The 18,841-nt window shown below is 48.9% G+C and overlaps 1 protein-coding gene across 1 annotated transcript in view; it reads right to left on the reverse strand.

Annotated features, from left to right (window-relative positions):
• zbtb7b (zinc finger and BTB domain containing 7B) overlaps positions 1-16,761 on the reverse strand; it is a 17,557-nt gene extending 796 nt beyond the window's left edge. Inside the window, exons 1-4 of the mRNA XM_084668900.1 lie at positions 16,677-16,761; positions 14,770-14,916; positions 3,149-4,242; positions 1-2,988 (exon numbers count right to left, since the gene is read on the reverse strand). The exon at positions 1-2,988 is cut by the window's left edge and continues 796 nt beyond it. Coding sequence (XP_084525026.1) covers positions 2,349-2,988; positions 3,149-4,236 — 1,728 coding nt within the window. The 5' untranslated portion in view covers positions 4,237-4,242; positions 14,770-14,916; positions 16,677-16,761 and the 3' untranslated portion in view covers positions 1-2,348. The remainder of the gene's footprint in view (positions 2,989-3,148; positions 4,243-14,769; positions 14,917-16,676) is intronic.
• Between the last annotated feature and the right edge of the window lie 2,080 nt (positions 16,762-18,841).

Consider the following 18,841-nt stretch of genomic DNA (forward strand, 5'->3'; position numbering starts at 1 on the left):
TCCCCACAAGTTTGCATAATCACTTTAGTGCATTGCTCAAGATTTCCTGAGAATAGTTGCAGCACAAAAAAAAGGCAACTTCACCTCACCTCATTACATAAGTAGTTTTAATGATCATTACTCTGCACAGTTATGTACTAGAAAGAGTATTCAATGTTGTTAAGCGTTTAGAGGATTGATAAATATCTTATATTCAATATCTCAATTGTACAATCATAAACATACCGAGTGAAATCATGGAATGGATATAAAGGGAGGTAAAACAAAAAAGAATGAAGCTCTCAATTTATATAGTGCAAATAAATCAGAAACATAAATAGTATTGTATGCAGCAGAGAGTGGGCTGTGCTCTCCAGTAGAGCACTGCTACACCAGACTGAGGCTGTGCTCTCCAGTAGAGCACTGCTACACCAGACTGAGGCTGTGCTCTCCAGTAGAGCACTGCTACACCAGACTGAGGCTGTGCTCTCCAGTAGAGCACTGCTACACCAGACTGAAGCTGTGCTCTCCAGTAGAGCACTGCTACACCAGACTGAGGCTGTGCTCTCCAGTAGAGCACTGCTACACCAGACTGAGGCTACTAGGATGCTGAAGAGTAGCAGACAGACAGAGAACCCTCAGTTACCGAGAGCGATATACAATTTAACTAAAGAAAATAACTACCTGTAAAAGCAAACCAGAGTACTTTATCCCTGCAAAGGACCTCTAACCGTCCCCCTTAACTCCTGTTTGTTTAACCAAAGGACCAGAATCCATGAAGCTGAGATGGTTTAGTCAAACTAGACACAGGGTCAGGAACTAGACACCCATCGCAATGACACTGCAAGACTGCCTTCCTGCAACTTAAATAAACTACTTGTGCAACTCATTAACTGACATGTCACACAGTACTGTTCACGTTGTGATAGCAAGGAATCATTTTCTCTGTGAGGTGGAGTGTCTATTCAACTGACTGTGCCAGTTAAAACAGCTCAGAAGCGATCGCGGTGTGTGTTCTTCAAAGACAGACAGAGAAAGAGAGGTAGAAGTGTTCTCTCCCTCACATAATCTCCCTTCCACCTGTTCCTTTCTCTCTACCCCAAAGGATGGAATGTTGCTGTATTATAGCGGGTACCTGACAGGGGTTCAAATGTGCAAAAATGCAGAAGAGGAAGAATATTCGACTGAAGACACATAACCCAGCAGTGCTGTGGGCAAACGGGGGCTTTAACAACCAGAACTTTCAGCACAACGCAGATAAACCTCTGAACCATAGGCATGGCGCCATGCCAGTAACCATAACAGTTTCATTTGGAAAGCCACAATAAATAAAAATTAAAAATAAATAAATAAATACAGAAAGCCCTCACGCTCATTTTCTTTCCCTCTTATTTGCAAAACCAAGGAAAAACTCTTCGGAAGACACAGACGTTGGAAAAGAACTTCAAAAGTAAACTCAGAGGTAACACGTATTGGTCACCAGTAACCCAAAAACCTAAGCGTTTTTTTGTCGATTTTTTTTGTTGGTCAGGCATTATTCAATTCATATGAAAGCTTGAAATGGTCTCACGCGTGGAAGCTGTTCTGTGTCTCAGTCTGAACCAGCTAAGCAGTGAGGAAGAAGTTTAATCAAAACCTTGGCCTCTTTCCACTGGAAGTCAATCAACCCGATTTAAGAATTAAATGAACAGAACTCTTTGGTATTGTGTCCAACAGACCGAAGGATGGGGAAACCCCTAGAGGACTAAAGCATGTGAACTGGGATTCTGTTCAGTCCACGTTATCAAGCCTGCTGGAATTTACAAATATTCTCTCTATCATCTACCAGGTTATAAGAATACACAAAGACTTGGAATTTAAATGGAACCAAATAATCTCGAACCCTACTGGTTATAGTGATTAAATGCACCTTATTCTACGCACCATGATTGAATGTAATCTTTCTCACAGTAGTCACCCGTTCTAAACGACGTTTCGTGACAGTTGATCTTCTTCCTCTGACGTCCCTCTGTTTCTCAGTACCTCACAGCCGTTTGCATAGCGACAGAAAGCTTCCTCGTAACCACACACTCTAAACATGCATATGTACAGCTCGACGATAATAAAGAATATCCCCAGGAAAAAAATGACTCAAATTCCAATAAAATGAAGTTAATAAAACTATAAACTGCAATAGACAAACAAAACATTTCAAGGGCCGTAAAATTGTCAGAAAACCCGTTTTCCATATATATTTTTGTATGCTTTAGTTGTTTTTTCTAAGCGCTCTTTCTGTTTTTTATTCTGCGAAAAGCAGACAGACACACACACACACACACACACACACAGACACATCCCCCACACCCACAGTTCCAGCCACGGTTCTCCTTTCATTCCTCCTCCTCCTCTTCATCCTCTTCTCCCATCTCATCTTCCTCCTCCCACACGTGATGCGGGGCAGGAGAGTGGCTCTCCTCGGTCTCGTTTCCCTCCATCGCCCCTCCGCCTCCCCGGAGGTCCACCCCCGTCCAGGACAGGCCCGGATGGGGCCTGTGCCCCCCCAGGAGAGACAGCGCGTGCAGGGCCAGAGACCGCTCTCTCTCCACCTCCTCCTGGAACAGCATGGATGCTCCAGCCCCGGGGCCTTCTCCAACGCCCATCGCACCTCGAGACAGGAAAGCAGAGGTGCGTGGTGCGTTCAGGGCCAGAGGCTCCCGCTGGTCGACCTGGTCAGGGATAAGCCCTCTCCCGCCTCCTCCAGCCCCCCTGCCGTCTTCCCCGTGCCCCGCGCCCCTCCTGGGCCTCCGGGTGCGCATCTCCAGGCAGCTGTGGCCCTTGCGGTGTCGCTGGAGATGGTCCTCGCGGGCAAAGGCCTTGTGGCAGAGCGGGCACTCGAAGGGGCGGGCCCCGCTGTGGAGTGACAGGTGGTTCTTGAGGTCATAGGAGTGCAGGAAGCGGGCGGAGCAGTGGGGGCAGGAGTACGGCCGCTCCCCCGTGTGCTTCCTCATGTGGATCTTCAGCTTGTCGTTCCTGGTAGAGAGAAGGGGCGAGAGAGGCAGGAGTTAAGGGGAGGAAACAAATGAATAAGAATACAATGACTGGCAGAACACACACAGAGGCTGCAGCTGACACAGGGAGGTGGTACACACACACACTCACACACACAGCTATATACTGTATATGTACACACCTCGTGAAGCGAACGCCGCAGGCGGAACACTGGAAGGGCTTCTCCCCGGTGTGGGTCCTCATGTGTCTGGGCAGCTTGCCCGCTCCGTGGATGATCTTCTGGCAGACGGGACACTGCTGGGGCGTCTGGGTCTTCCTCTTCCTGCCCCCTGCCGCCCCCTGCAGCGCCCCCCCTCGCTCGGCTATGGAGGCGTGGGTGGAGGAGGCACCCAGGGCCCCTCTGTGCCCCAGTCCCTCCTCCTCCTCCTCCGACAGGCGCTCGTCCGGGAGAGAGGTGGGGATGGGGGTGTAAATGCGCTCCCCGGGCCAGTGTGTCCCTCCGTTGACCTTCGACCCCCTCTCCGGCTCCCTGCCGCCCCTGCGCTCCCCGTTCTGCCCCCCTTTTGGGGAGGGGTGCTCCGGCTCGGGGCTGGGGGGCAGGGTGGGGGGGAGGGAGAGGACGGGGTCGTGGGCGGGTGACGGGTGAGGAGAGGGGGAGACTGGTGCGGTCAGGGGGGATGACGGCTGCCGCTGTGTCTGCTCCACCCTCTCCGCCTTCCTTCTGCCTCTCTTCCTTCTGGAGCCTTTCTCCGCCCCTCTCTCCACCCCTCTCTCCGCCCCTCTCTCCTTCTCCCTCTCGGAGGCTCTGTTGTCCCCCCCCCAGGCCTCCCCCTCTGCCTCCCCGGTCTCCCCCAGTATCTCCCTGCAGGCGTTTTCCACACACTGGATGCCCAGCAGCTGCGCTCCCCTCAAGACGTCTCTCATCCCGGAGCTGCGGATGGTGAGGGTGGCCGTGTAGGCGAACTCCAGCAGGGCGTCCAGGGCGTCGGGGGCCACGCAGTCCAGCTGACACACGCTGAACCCTCCCCCTCCCCGCCCCGCCTCCCCTCCCTGGCCTCCCCCGTCCGCCTCCTCCGCCCCAAACAGCCGGCGGAAGTAGAGGCTGACAGCGGCCATGACGGAGCGGTGGGTGGGGTAGCGAGCTCCCCGGGAGGTCAGGGTAAGGTCACACAGGAGCCCTGCCCTCCGCTGAGCATTCAGCCTGGACAGGATGTCGCTGCTGTGCTCCGGGAAGGGGATCCCAATCAGACCGTCCTCTCCTGGAGACATCGCCACCTGCAGGACAGACACAGAACAGCAGCTTAAGACACTGGAGACACTGTGGGTGAGGGACCAGTCCTAGACACAGTGCCAAACCCAGTGTTGCTTATCCTACGCTAAACATCTGAATTCCTGTCTAATCTGAATAACAATGCCAGACCTGCGAGTCGACTCAAATCTCTCAGGTTTCACTCCAGGAAGCAGGCGCACAAATACCTGAAACACCACCGTGGCATCACACTGGGGCGTTTGGAAGCACTGTCCTTCTCCACAGCTTAGAGGAAGAGGAAGCACAGAGCTATTCTGTTCGGTAGCCTACCTAGCACCACTAGCGTGACACGCACGGGCACAGACCAGGCTTAACACCACCTCTCCCCCCTTATCCTCCCAACTCCCCTCCCTCACCCCAGATTACCAAAGCAGGAAGAGCTGGTTTTTACCCTGGGAGGCGGCATTGAGGGTTTAGAGAGAGAGAGAGAGAGAGAGAGAGACAGACAGACAGAGAGAGCGAGAGAGACAGAGAGCGAGAGAGAGAGAGAGAGACAGAGAGAGAGAGAGACAGAGAGAGAGAGAGAGACAGAGAGAGAGAGAGAGCGAGCGAGAGAGAGAGACAGAGAGAGAGAGAGCGAGAGAGAGAGAGCGAGAGGGAGAGAAAGCGAGAGGGAGAGAGAGACAGAGACAGAGAGAGAGAGAGAGAGAGACAGAGAGCGAGAGAGAGAGAGAGACAGAGAGAGAGACACAGAGAGAGAGAGAGAGACAGAGAGAGAGACAGAGAGAGAGAGAGAGAGAGACAGAGAGAGAGACAGAGAGAGAGACAGGCAGAAGAGAGAGTGGAAGAGTGGGAGTGAGATACAGACCGAGAGGGTAAGGAGAGGAGGCAGAGGAGGACAAATGTATTTCCACAAAATGTATGAAGACGTTAGAGAGGGATAAAAGAATACTGCAGACTGAAGGGGTGAGGGGGAGGGGGTGAGGGGGAGGGGGGTGAGGGGGAGGGGGGTGAGGGGGAGGGGGGTGAGGGATGGCTGCGGGCCAGAGGTTCAGCCTGTGAGAGATCTTTAGAGCCTCAGCACGCTGATTCCTAATAGAGTCAGACGGAGGAGAAGACGTGATGAGGAGTGGACAGGGAAAGAAGATTGGGGACGTTTGCGAAAGGTCGTAAAAGGGAGAGAAAGATAGAAGGAAATGAGTTGGCAGAGGATGTAAAGGAACTCTCAATCGGACAAATAGAAAATACATTTATATGAACGTTGAATAAATTCACGCAAAATGTATTTGTAGATTCAGTCAGGTTTGCCTACTCAATATAGCCTCGGCAGTTATACAACTAGGAAATCCACGAGGGTAAACCCTTTTCTTGTAGGACGTGAGGTCTCCCCTCCTGTTCCCAAAGCTCTCACCTCTCTCTCTCACACTGTACCTGTTCAACAATACCTCACACACCTGAACAATCCAGATTTTCCACAAACAACTGACTCACCCCATCCCCCACCCCCTTTCCTTCCCTCCCATGGCAACCAACAGCCCCCTAGCCAGTCCATAATAGTTTCCAGGTAGTGCCCAGAGGGCTGTCCCCAACGACAGTCACATCTACCTGACTAACCTGCTCCAAAACACACCCCATTAAACACACACACACACACACAAAACATTGCCACTTGAGTTCCCCACCCGCCATTGTTACATTCAGCTAGTGGTCTGGTGTTCCTCCTGCCAGAATACATCCCAACAGACAAAACGGACACAGTTTGGTGCACGGGCGTCACACCAGAACTGTACTGAGCATACGGTTCTTCAAGTGTCTGTGAGGTCATTCACTAAATCTACAGCTACAGAGGCCCTGGTTATAGGGGGGTAACCCTCACCCCCCTCCTCCCAACACACACAAACACACACAGCAAGCCAACCAGTGCGCCATCAGGCCGTAAGGACAGAGGAGGCCCTACCTTCCCAGTCCTCATGGCTGACAGAGGCACTGTCAGTGGGACACAGCTCTGTCTCTGCATCATGACATCCGTCTTCACTCTCTCTCTCCTTCTCCCTCAACGCTTCTGTCGCTTCCTTTAACTCTTTGCTACCTACTTTACCTAACTGTAACGGGTGAAGGTAAAAGTCTAAAGGCTTCTCTTGATGTTTGGTTTAGGGGTTAGGCGCTCCTCCTTGGGAATGTCTATTTTGTTTTATTTTTTGGTTCTTTCTCTCTCTCTCGCTCTCTTTCGCTCGCTCTCTTCCTGTTGTGTAAAAAGAGGGTGCATGGCGACGGATACAGACTGTGAGACACCCCTCCCTCTCGCTCGCCTACGCGCCCCCTCTCCGAAACGCACTGGGTCGTTTGAGTTTCCGAGACAGTTTCCGAAAAACACGAATTTCCTGGTGTGCTTGTCCCCCGGGCGCTGTTCTGACCTTTGACCTGTCTAAGGGACGACGTGGACAGGCAGGACCTGAGTGTGAGATGTCCATGTCCAGAGGGCGTCTCACTCTTCTGGACAGTTTGGATCCAGAAACGCCAGCGCAGCAGATGGCTTTGGCGTGTCGTGCTCACACGCAGGGAGAAAAAGGATGCAAGACAGGACCGATGATCGAAACCATGTAAAAAAAAAAAAACCCAGTCATAACAAACCCATACACAGGCATTCTGGTAGGTCATATATGAACAGAAGACCATATTGCACATTACTACGGAAACCTGCTTGCTCCCTTGTGCCCACTACAATGTAAATATCAACACAAACTAAACGGTGGTGCAGGTGACCTCACACCACAACAGATACACAACCGTGAGCTCAATGACAGAACAAACACGATAATAACGTCTCCCAACGGACAACTGCTGCTGGAACATCTCTGACGTGGGATACTGACTCGAGGCATCGACGGAGGCAGGGGTACAAGTAGTCACCTCAGAGAGCTGAGGGAGGAAGTGGAGAGATCAGGGGCATTTTTCAGCGGCATCTCCTACGCTTATTCGCAACGAAATGACTGAACATGTCGGAGAGGAGGGGTGGGGGTCGATGGAAATTATTTCCCCAATAAGAAAACGGTGAAAATCACAGCTTGAATCAACTAGGAGGCTTCACTGAAATTCACTTGACAGAGTTTGTTTCTGTGTGCTGACGTGCATAACCATGTTGTCCAATGAATAAGCCACGACCATGTCAAAGTATTCTGGTGTGGAAATCTAACAGTTGTATCACACTCACTGGGATGATACAATTGTGTTACTATTTCTGCGTTTGTTGGAAACTGTGGATGAAAAGAAACTGCTCAGTTGACATGATGACGTAGAAATCAAACCAGAGGAAAAAAATATTGTATATTATATGTTATTTGTTGCATGTCATGTTTGTTCAAACATGTTGAAGCAATAATTAATTCTGTTTGAATGGTGACATTAAAAACGAATTGGATCATTTGTTTTTTATTAGAAACATTGTTGTAATTGTTAAAATATTGACAGAGTAAAAATTCTGTTTAAAATGGTTGACGTTAGCAAACAAGTAAACAATAAGAATGGCTAAATACAACGAAGAGGCCATGAAGATTGCAGAAGGTGTTTTGACTCACACCGTGTTTCCAGTACGAATGTCAGAGGTTTGTCTTCGCCGTGATATTTCAGACAGATTTCCCAGCAGACAGGGACAAGTTATTGGAAGTCAGAAATATTTCTCTCCATCAAACAATTATGAGTCACTTAAAGGTACTCCCTTAAGAACACACACATACACACAAATGCTTAAAAACAAACACACACACACACAAACACACACACACACACACATTTGAACAGTGTTAAAAGCAAGCAGGGGTGCAAGACTGTCAGTAAGACACAATTTCTCTGCCTGTTTCTCTGTCTCCGTCTCTCTTTTCCTCCCTGTGTCCTGTCTCTCTCGGTTGCTCTTAGTCAGTCTGTTTCTGTCTGTGTTTATTCAGCCACCAACCTCATCATTTACAAAAGTTGCACAGGCAAAAGTGACATATAAAATTCACATAGTGTGCACAACAAGGATAAAATCACATACTTACAGAATACACATACAGAAAACTCATTCAAATGACCACAAAACCCTAATGGAACTGCTAACCTGTTCCAAGCTAGCATTAGGAAAAATACCAGAAGAAATGTCAAACTAATTTAGGAAAAGATGTCATGCTCTGCCTTGTTCAGATAAATACACTGCTCGAGTTTATGGGGAAAAAACTGAAAGTTTTAGCCAATTCATATTGGCTATGTGTGAAATGATTTGCTATTACTACCATATGTCAAATGCTATGTGACATGCACAGATGTTTGATTGGTTTAAAACTGTTCTCACTCTTACACTTTTCTCTATCTTGTTCTTTTAGAACAGATTCTCACCTCCCACTTCTCTGTCGACAGTTGACTAGCTCTCCTCCTCGGTGACAATATGGTTTCCTCATCCCTCGGTTTCATTCTGCTCATCAGATTTTTCTAAGCTTTTGTTATTAATAACCCATGCCGACGTGGTCACAGGAAAGAGAACTGGCCAAATAGTGCAACTGAAAATTTTTTATTCTGACATTTGTCAAAAGGAAGGATGATTGACAGTCATCTTTGTTAGGGGTTTCAGAGCATAAAAAAAATTAATATACTTCATGACTACGAGCATTGTAAGTCTTAGTTTACTCGTGGGAGTTCACCTGGAGAGTGAGAAGGAGAGCCACCGCTAACGCCGTAGCACTGCTTCAGATGTGGGGCTGTGTTATAATAATTCTGTGTCTTATTTTCCGTTAAGCCCTGTAAGTTTTCCCAATCCACCTCAATTATATCAGCTTTTCAGAGCCAGACAGGAAACTCTGACTTTACTCCACTCGTAGCAAAGCGCAGCCGAGAGGGAGAGGAGAAATGCTTTAATGATTTCTGATGTCAGATGTTTTCCAGTGTGTGTGTTTGTTCATACTACATTTTAAATGAAGTTCCCATCTCAGTGCGTTTAAAGAATCACAAACATACATTTCAGTTGTACAAGCTGTCAGTTTGACCTTACTTTTAAACAGCACAGACATAAGACTCTATAAATAAGTACACCATAATAATGAATAGATGTAATTTAAGGATATACACACACACACTACAATATTCAAGCCCCCCAAAAAATAAGATAACCTGAAATCAACTCAATGTGTATATATATATATATATATATTTTTTTTTAAAGCATTATAATAGAATGTGCATGTATCAGAAAGCCCTGTCATGCTGAAGCGCTAACCACTGTTGTTTCCAAAACCTGGAAGATCTGCAAACTGAGAAGCCGTAAGAAAGAGACACGCTCGTACCGTTTCTCCCCAAGGTGCTTCTCTTCCTCTCATCGCTTCTGTCGCTACTCTCTCTCCCTCACGTACACATTTACCCCTCATACACCGTGTGGGCTGAGTATGATGGCGGGACACACAAGAAAAGAAAAAGGGGAATGAGAAAGCTAGAACCTAGATCTAGAACTATCTAGAACCCTGTTCCCCCTAACCTGGCCTCTTAGGAGGAAGAAGCCCTCTGTGACCCACAGAGTGTCACAAGCCCACACAGAACCCCACACAGAATGCTGCACCTTTGTGATCACCACCACCTCCACCACCTCCACCACCTCCACCACCTCCACCTCAGTCGTCTCTGTCCCTGCAGCTGTAACAGGCAAACACTGCCTTCACCCTCTCTACTGATAATTCCCACCAAGCCGAACATTTGCATCCTACCAAGAGATATAAAAACAGACACAGCGAGAGAGAATTTGAATCAGCATTTGAATTCGTTAAAAGACAACAGCATGGTAATAAGAACGATTGCCACCGGAGTGTGTGCGCCGTCTTCCTGGGGGGAACAAAGTGCATGTGGCTGTATACACAGAGGAGAGGAAAGGCCTTACACAGCCTCACGACACAGCCTCACTACACAGCCTCACGACACAGCCTCACGACACAGCATCACGACACAGCTTCACTACACAGCCTCACTACACAGCCTCACTACACAGCTTCACTACACAGCCTCACTACACAGCTTCACTACACAGCCTCACTACACAGCTTCACTACACAGCCTCACGACACAGCCTCACGACACAGCCTCACGACACAGCCTCACGACACAGCTTCACTACACAGCTTCACTACACAGCTTCACGACACAGCCTCACGACACAGCCTCACGACACAGCCTCACTACACAGCCTCACGACACAGCCTCACGACACAGCCTCACGACACAGCCTGACTACACAGCCTCACTACACAGCCTCACGACACAGCCTCACGACACAGCCTCACGACACAGCCTCACTACACAGCTTGACTACACAGCCTCACTACACAGCCTCACGACACAGCCTCACGACACAGCCTCACGACACAGCCTTACGACACAGCTTCACTACACAGCTTCACTACACAGCCTCACGACACAGCCTCACTACACAGCCTCACTACACAGCTTCACTACACAGCCTCACTACACAGCTTCACTACACAGCCTCACTACACAGCTTCACTACACAGCCTCACTACACAGCCTCACTACACAGCCTCACTACACAGCTTCACTACACAGCCTCATTACACAGCTTCACTACACAGCCTCACGACACAGCCTCACGACACAGCCTCACGACACAGCCTCACGACACAGCCTCACTGTGCTTCTGGTTGTCCCTAACTATGCAGGTCAGCTCTCATATGAAGACACGGGAACGTTGTCTGGGAAGTAAAAAAACAAAGTGCTGTTCAACTACAAAGCTCCTATACCAGTACAATGATCTGTATTATCAGTGTTGAGTAACACAGAATGAAACAGAGCAAAGGGGGTCCAATCACACATGCCAACCCTCTGCCGTGCTGAACTGGGGCAGCAGTGTGTGTGTGCATGTGTGTGTGTGCGTGCATGAGTGTGTGTGCATGTGTGTGTGGTGAGGTCTTGGTTCCAAGAACATTACATTATTCATTTGACTGGCAGAGCGAAGGCCCTCAACTCTGCACCCAGCTCCCCCCAGCCCTGCCAACCCTACTCCTGCTAACCCTAGCCCTGCTAACCCGAGCCCTGCTAACCCTAGCCCTGCTAACCCGAGCCCTGCTAACCCTAGCCCTGCTAACCCGAGCCCTGCTAACCCGAGCCCTGCTAACCCTAGCCCTGCTAACGCCTAGCTCTGCTAACCCTAGCTCTGCTAACCCTAACCCTGCTAACCCTAGCCCTGCTAACCCTAGCCCTGCTAACGCCTAGCTCTGCTAACCCTAGCTCTGCTAACCCTAACCCTGCTAACCCGAGCCCTGCTAAACCCAGCCCTGCTAACCCTAGCCCTGCTAGCCCTGCTTATGTATAGCCTGTTAACGCCTAGCCCTGGGGTGGAGAGGTGGAGTGGTGGAGGGGGAGAGGGGGAGGATGAATGAGAAAATCTGAGGTTTGAAAAAGGAAAGGGGTCTGAGATTTTAGGAGAGATCAACAAAAAACAAAAAGGTTGTCTTAAAACACCTCGAGTTCTTCGAAATCACACAGGGAAGGGAGTGGGAGAGATGAGCCACAAACACTCAGCGAGCGCATGAGTGAGGGGTGGGTGTGGAGATCAGAGGAGATAAGGACAGAAATAAGAGTGGGGGAGGTTCATCTAGCAGGAACATCTAGTGTTCACCTCTAACAATCTTTGGCAGCGAGAAAACATTGAAACAGATTAGAGGGGGTTAAATTACAGAGAGGAGGGGAAAGGGGGAGAGGAAGAGAGGGGGAGAGGAAGAGAGGGGGAGATAGAAAAACAGTAGGGTGAGGGAGAGGCTGAAGAACATTGATAAGAATACAGAGGAAAAGAATGAGAGAGAAAGAGTGAACAGAGAGAAGGGGGTGGAAGATAAAAAGACAGACCAACAAAAAGAAAGAAAGAAAGATGAGGGAGAGAGAGAGAGAGACAGGAAGTAAGCCTCCTTGCAGGTGTATGTGTGTCTGCAGATGCCTGAGGGAGATGCGGTAACAGCAAGCTCTATCATTAACATCAGTGAAAGGGAGTTTCACTAATATAGAGTACACACACTGACAGGCCTTCCTTTGGCACATTTACAAAGAATTTACTTACAGTGAGTTTTGCTTATCGGGTGTGTGTATCGGTGTGTGTATGTTGGCGTGTGGGAGGTCTTCACTTGTTCAAAAGGCTGCTGACAAAGTGGTTTCACACACTGGTGTCTTCGCATGAATATCTGGTCAGCAGTTTCAGTCTACCCCTCAGACTGTGTGTGTGTGAACACCGGGGCGTGGGCGTGCAATGTCAAGGAAAATGTGAAAACATTTGTGTGAGGACCAAAGGACGGCTCCAAAAACAAGTGTTTATATTTGTCTGTATGTGTGTGTTTGTGTGTGTTTGTGTGTCTGACTGCATCTGAGTGAGTGTGTGTGTTTGTGTGTTTATCTCAGAGTGTGTGTGAGTCTGAGAGTATGTGTGAGTTGGAGTCTGAGTGTCTGTGTGAGTGTGTGTGTGTCTATATTCAGCAGGAGTGTGTGTGAGAGTGTGTGGGAGCAGGAGGGTGTGTGTGTGTGTGTGTGTGTGTGTGTGAGTGAGTGAGCAAGAGGGTGTGTCAGGGTGAGTTGCTACATAGAAGGGAGGGTCTCTGCGTCTGTTACACACAACTCTCCGACTCAGAGAATGATGTTGCAAAACACATACACACACATACACACACACAAACACAGATTAAAATGTCGCAAAACTAACTGATCCAGATCAGCTTCCTGTTCTTCGGACGGCAGCAGAGATGGACAAGATAGATGGATGACAAAACAGACCGACAGAATGAGCATCTGAAAGTGGACACAATCTCTAATAAAACCATCCCAGGAGAAAGGTGGATTTTTGACCAAGTGGAAGGAGGATGAGAAAAGCAACTTTCACAAAGAGAGTTTCAACATCAACAAGTTATGCCAATGAGACGCTCTCTGCCCTGACTGACTGTTGAGAGTTTGTGGTCCGGATGACAGCGTTACTGATTCAAACGTCTAACATCATCTCTCAAATTTGCAGAACCACGGCAAGACAGTCATCACTTGACCGTGAATTTTCCTTTCCTTAACAGTTATTTTAAAGATTCGACATGACACACAAAAACGTGGATTTCTTCAGTGTTTCTCAGTGAAAAAGACAGACTCGATCTTACCTTTAGTGCAGCTGATTGGTCCATCACCATGTCAATCGTCTGTGCTTTGCTGTCTAAGGGGCGGGATGTTGCAGAAGAAGATCCATAACGAATAGGAGGATGGACCAATTAAAAAGACTCTGCACCTTGTACCTCGCGTGCAATAAAACACTGTGTGATTAAATACCTTAAAAAGGTTCTTGCCGATCCCTCAGGAAATGGGACCAAAGATCATCCTATCAAGCGAAGAGTATGACGATGAAATCAATGATTTCCTTGCCGATGGAGTTTCCCTTTTCAGACCAGAATATGGGGGGTCTCTGTGTGTTGAAGCAGCACTGTTGGTACACGCATGTGTGTATGCTTTAGCAAGTGTGTCATTTGTCTTTCCCTGAAACGCTAGCTCATTGTACTTTTGATGATCAACACCCCCTCATCGTCTACAGTAACACACAGAACTTTTACCAGAAAAGCTGAATCACGACCATTCTCACTCTCTTTTCTTCAAATTCTATTTGGTCTGTGTCTTTACAGGAAGTTAAAGTATGACCACTTCCTGCTATCCCACCCCCTTCGTAGAGTCAAGTGGTGTTGGCTGGTGGTCGGGGGAAGGGAGGGCTGTGAAATGCCACAGAAACTCAAGACTTAAAAAAAGGGGAAACGGCAGACACTACACTTCCTCTATCGGCCCAGAGAGACTGGGGGCTAACTCAACGGTGCTCCTGTAGCGCGGGTCTGTACCGGGCCCCTCCATGGAGAGAGGGATGAGATGAGGGAGGCCAAACAGACACGGGGAAGGGGACGGTAGAAGGGATGGAAACCAGGGGGAATAGAACTGTAGAGGCATGAGAGAAGACAAGGTGTTGAGAATGTGGATGATGTTAGATCTGCTAGAGGAACTCCTGAGAGATGCGTTACGCGCCTGTTTTCGGCCCTACCCTCTCACCCTCCACCTCCCACTCAGCCTGTCTGAAAGTGAAACCCCCAGTGTGTCTAAACAGGGGAATTTGAAATAGGCTCACATGCCCTAATTCATAAACTTACTGGAACTGTGTGTGTGGGTGTATGTGTGTGTGTGGGGGTTATTAATCTCTTCCCATGGTAGACCCCTTGCTCTCCCCCCCCCCCCCCACACACACACACACACACACACACACACAAGCCACTTGTAACACACTCTCCCCTGTCCTAACCAGCGCAACAATCATAGGAGCAGTCTCGCATACTCAAAGTCGAAGACGTGCGCAATGCACAGAGGCACCACCCAAAAAAAAACACACACGCACACACACCACAAACTCTACAAACATCCTCATATAATCTAAAGTAATCTAAGATCCTATTTGTATATGAGGAAGAGCCAACACCAGTGGCAGCATTGGTTCACCAGGGTGTCTGAGTGTTTAAGTACACAACCCTCACCTCCAGTCCATAAACACTGGGCAAGATGGCGGTCTGCTGTTTTCCCACGCTCCTCTCCTCCTCCTCTCCTCCTCCTCTCTGTCTCTTCTGCCTCTGCTCTTCACCAGACCAGACTACGACCGGCAGAGATGCTGAGCTGGAAGGAACCTAGGTTCAGAAGGAAAGTTTGATCGTTACACTTGGAATGGAGGTTTTGCTTTGTTAGTTTGATTACTGTGGATTGCCATTTGTTTCTGATACCCTGCCCTTGTCACGTGAAGGGAGGTGGATGAGCAAGCAGTACGCAGCCCCACACACACACACACACACACACACACACACACGCACACACACACGCACACACACACACAAGGGGGGGTTTAGAAAGAACAGAACGATATGTCAGAGACCACTTCCCACTTTATCCTACCTCAGTGCAGAAGTGTACGAGCAATCAACAAAGCAGGGAAAGTACACAACGCGCGCACACACTCACGAGCGTGAGAGACAAGTCAACGCACGCACAGGGACACGGATGTGCACACACACACAGTTCACGCACACACAAGCTCTATATTGCTGCTACATGTCCATCCATCCACACACCTCAGTTCAGTGACATCCAGATGTCACAAAGCCCCCCCAATAACTGAGGGGGGTCGTGAGAACAGGCCAATCACGTAAATGACAGTGGTAACTAAGTTACCATGACACCAGCGGTGGGGGAGAGTCAGGTGTGGAGGGGGGAAGGATGGATCAGTTACCGCAGACAAAGGCTGCCTATCACAGCCTGCCTAGGCCGTAACTATTCTGTCAGTTGGTGGATGACGACATCACTTCAGACTAGGAGCATTAAGATGACAGCGTCCTACAACATCCCAAAGCCAACTGTCTACCCTGAAGAAGATTTGCTGCCGAGCCTTGCAAACTATACGGAGCAGCTCTGGGCCTACACGACAAAGGCCTGAGAACCAACACGTGAAAGGTTTCCAACTACAACAAATAACACTCCAAAGTGATTTGAAGTTGTAACTACTCGTTATTATAATAACTGCCATTGTGGACGAAAAGTGGAAACAAACTGCGTCTCAGACGCAGACCTAACCCAATCCAGTCCAGCGGGTTCAGCCGGTCCGACCAGAGCCACGGAGGGGCGAGTCTGTAGCCCACACCTTGGCTGACACACACACATACACACACACAGCCCCACTGACGTGACAGCGCCTCCCAAAAACCAAACCTCAACACACCCCAACACATTACTAATGTAGAAAAGCATTTAACAGTTGATTTAAGGGTAGGCTACATTCAATTGAATGCGTCAACAGCGGTGTCATAAACTGATACAGAAGTGAAATGGCTCAAATTCTAGCGGGCTGCTGAGCGGATGATTTGACCGTTTGACAGCAAAGTAACCATTAGGCTATAGAATACACACACTTCTATCCAGCCATCAGAGGCATGTCGCTGATGTGCGTGAGAGCAGGTTAGGTTTTGGATGTCAGCCGGTGTTCACTGCTATAATTAGCAGCCAAGCCTCCACAAGTGTACCCGTCGACCCTGCTTGCTCACCTGGCCACCTCCACCCAGGTACCTTACAGCACACAGCGGAAACAGAACTAGAGCCAAACTACAAGAAACCCGACTGAACACACGCCGAAGCTTTTAACGCATATTATTCCGTAACTTAATCTAAACAAGTATAACAAGATAATTATTTAATATATCATAGTCGACACGTCACACGGGAGTTACCGAATACCCATGACGTGGTTAGTCCTCTCATGACCCCGGTTAACCGAAAGGGAGGGCGGGCGAGGAGAGTGTCGAACCGATGGGTTAGATAAAGAATAATGAAGACAATCTTACGTTTCCAACTGTCTATTACATATTCTCTGAAACAGCGAAAGCTGAGGGAATGTAGTTACCTGAGCGCCTGTGTCACCTGTGTTGTCACGTCGCCTCCCACCTGACCGGCTTTTCTGCTTCCTGGATTCGCAGCTCTGTCTTGTCCCACCCTGCTTGCCCCCCGCCCCCCCCCCGTCGCTCTCCGGGGGTCACCACTCTCTCGTCCTCGTCCAATACCGCGAACTCTTCCCTGACAAACCGAATAACAGCTTGGAGAATTGTCTTTATTATCAAGCTCTTCCTCTCTGAGCGACGGCGCGTTTCGATCCCCCTGTCTTGACTCTCTTCCCGCGGACCGGCGGTTCTCTAGGCTGCTCTCCCCCCCCTTTCCGATTCCGCTGGCCCACTCCAACTCCCAGCTCCTCCTTTACTGAGAACCAGGAAGCGGCTTGCCCTACTTACACCCAGCCGCGGATTGGCTCTGACGGGGCTGGAGAGGGACCGCTGGGGTGGGTAGGGCACCGGGGGGGTCGGCAACGGTGCGATAGGCCAGTGGTGGTGTCTGTCGCTCCGAGGGGGGAGGGCAGGGACGGTGGCAAGCTGGGTAAGCAGGTAGTGACTTTCAGGGTATGCCGTAAATGTCTGGGCATCACTATGGGGCTGGTGTGGGTATAGCAAGCAAAACGATATGCCGTAAATGTCTGGGCATCACTATGGGGCTGGTGTGGGTATAGCAAGCAAAACGATAAAGAAGACTGACTATGAAGACAATTATTTAAAAAACACGAAAAATGTCATTGACAATGAAACAATACTATAAACCGTTACAGATGCTTCTCTCTTTCTCCGTCTCTCTCTTTCTTTCCCTCTCATACATGACTCAGCACTCTATTTCCAAATAATGCACATAGGTTTCTAGAGATGACCAGACCATGTAGGCGGAAGCAGGGAGAGAGTTCAGAACACCGGGACTTTTCTTAATCTATTCATGATCACCAAGTCTTTTTATGTGTCACTCTTTTCAGGGAAGAGACAGTAGGCTGTGTACACAAAACAGTGAGCAACACCTTCCTGTCACAAACCTGTCAACAAGAGTGAATACGGTTAAACACACACACATCTCCCTTTCTCTTCTTCCCAACAAACTACGCGACACACACACACACACACGGACACTTCCTGTTTGAAGTTACGTAGAGGAATCACCGAATTTTCTTCATTTCAATCTCTCTCGCTTTGTAGTGTCTGTTCCACAACCCCTCTGCGCGTGATGGCATAATGATGGAGGGGTTTGAAAACAGAGGAAGTCTAAATATATCTCTGTGGTGCACCCACCCAGCCCCCCTCGCGCTACCGCCCCCCTAACCTTAAATCTGTGCTTGCTCTGCGGTCTAGCTACCTGTTCTGCTGTTGTGAGTGTGCAGACGTGCATGTTTGTGTGTTTGTGTGTATTTGGGCTGTGTGGGTGAAGTCTTACATCAACCACCAAGGTCAAAGGCTATGACAGAAGTTACACAAATACACCCACGCGCACGCACGCACACACCTGCTCGCTTATATTTAAGTTAAATATCTGTCCAGGATTAGAAATTTCCAAATACTTGGTGAATAATGCCTTGGTTTCAAAATGTAAATGAAACACCATGATTACTGATCATATTGAGATCATTGAGCCACACTTACATTAGACCCTGATCATGTAGGCCTATGTCAAACTGATCCCACTGCCGTGCTTGGCGTGGAAGTGCCTCCGAGCAGACCCGCAGGTCCAGCGCAGCACCAGAATAGGGCTTCCCTGCCAGGCTATTTCAGAGCCAGAGTGACAAGCAGCAATTACAGCCCTATTTATTCCCCCTATTCACAGCCACTAATCTGCTGGCCTCACATCGTTAACCTCTTACACGCTGTTATACGCTCCACATATCCCCTAGAACCGAAGTCATCCCTTTCATTATCTCGTTTGTTCAGCGGCCGTGGATCGTTTCAAAGCGAAGGTTTGGGTGTCGAGCGCCATCTACTGGCGGTAGTTGAGTATTTCTTAGATAGCGGTAGATTGTACAGAACTCAGTACGATGGCTGCTCTTTCACTGGCACTGATGCAGGAGCGCTGTTTTGTTTTCGAATGTGGATTCAATGAGGTCTTTTTTTGGGGTGAGATGTGGGACTTTTTTACTAAGGATGTGGCCAGGAAATATTTTGTTCTCGATAACAAGTGGGTGGGACAGGTTTGCCGTTTATTTTTGAC

The sequence above is a fragment of the Hypomesus nipponensis genome, chromosome 2 (assembly GCF_054491055.1).
Source record: "Hypomesus nipponensis isolate SF chromosome 2, ASM5449105v1, whole genome shotgun sequence".
Taxonomy (NCBI): Eukaryota; Metazoa; Chordata; class Actinopteri; order Osmeriformes; family Osmeridae; genus Hypomesus; species Hypomesus nipponensis.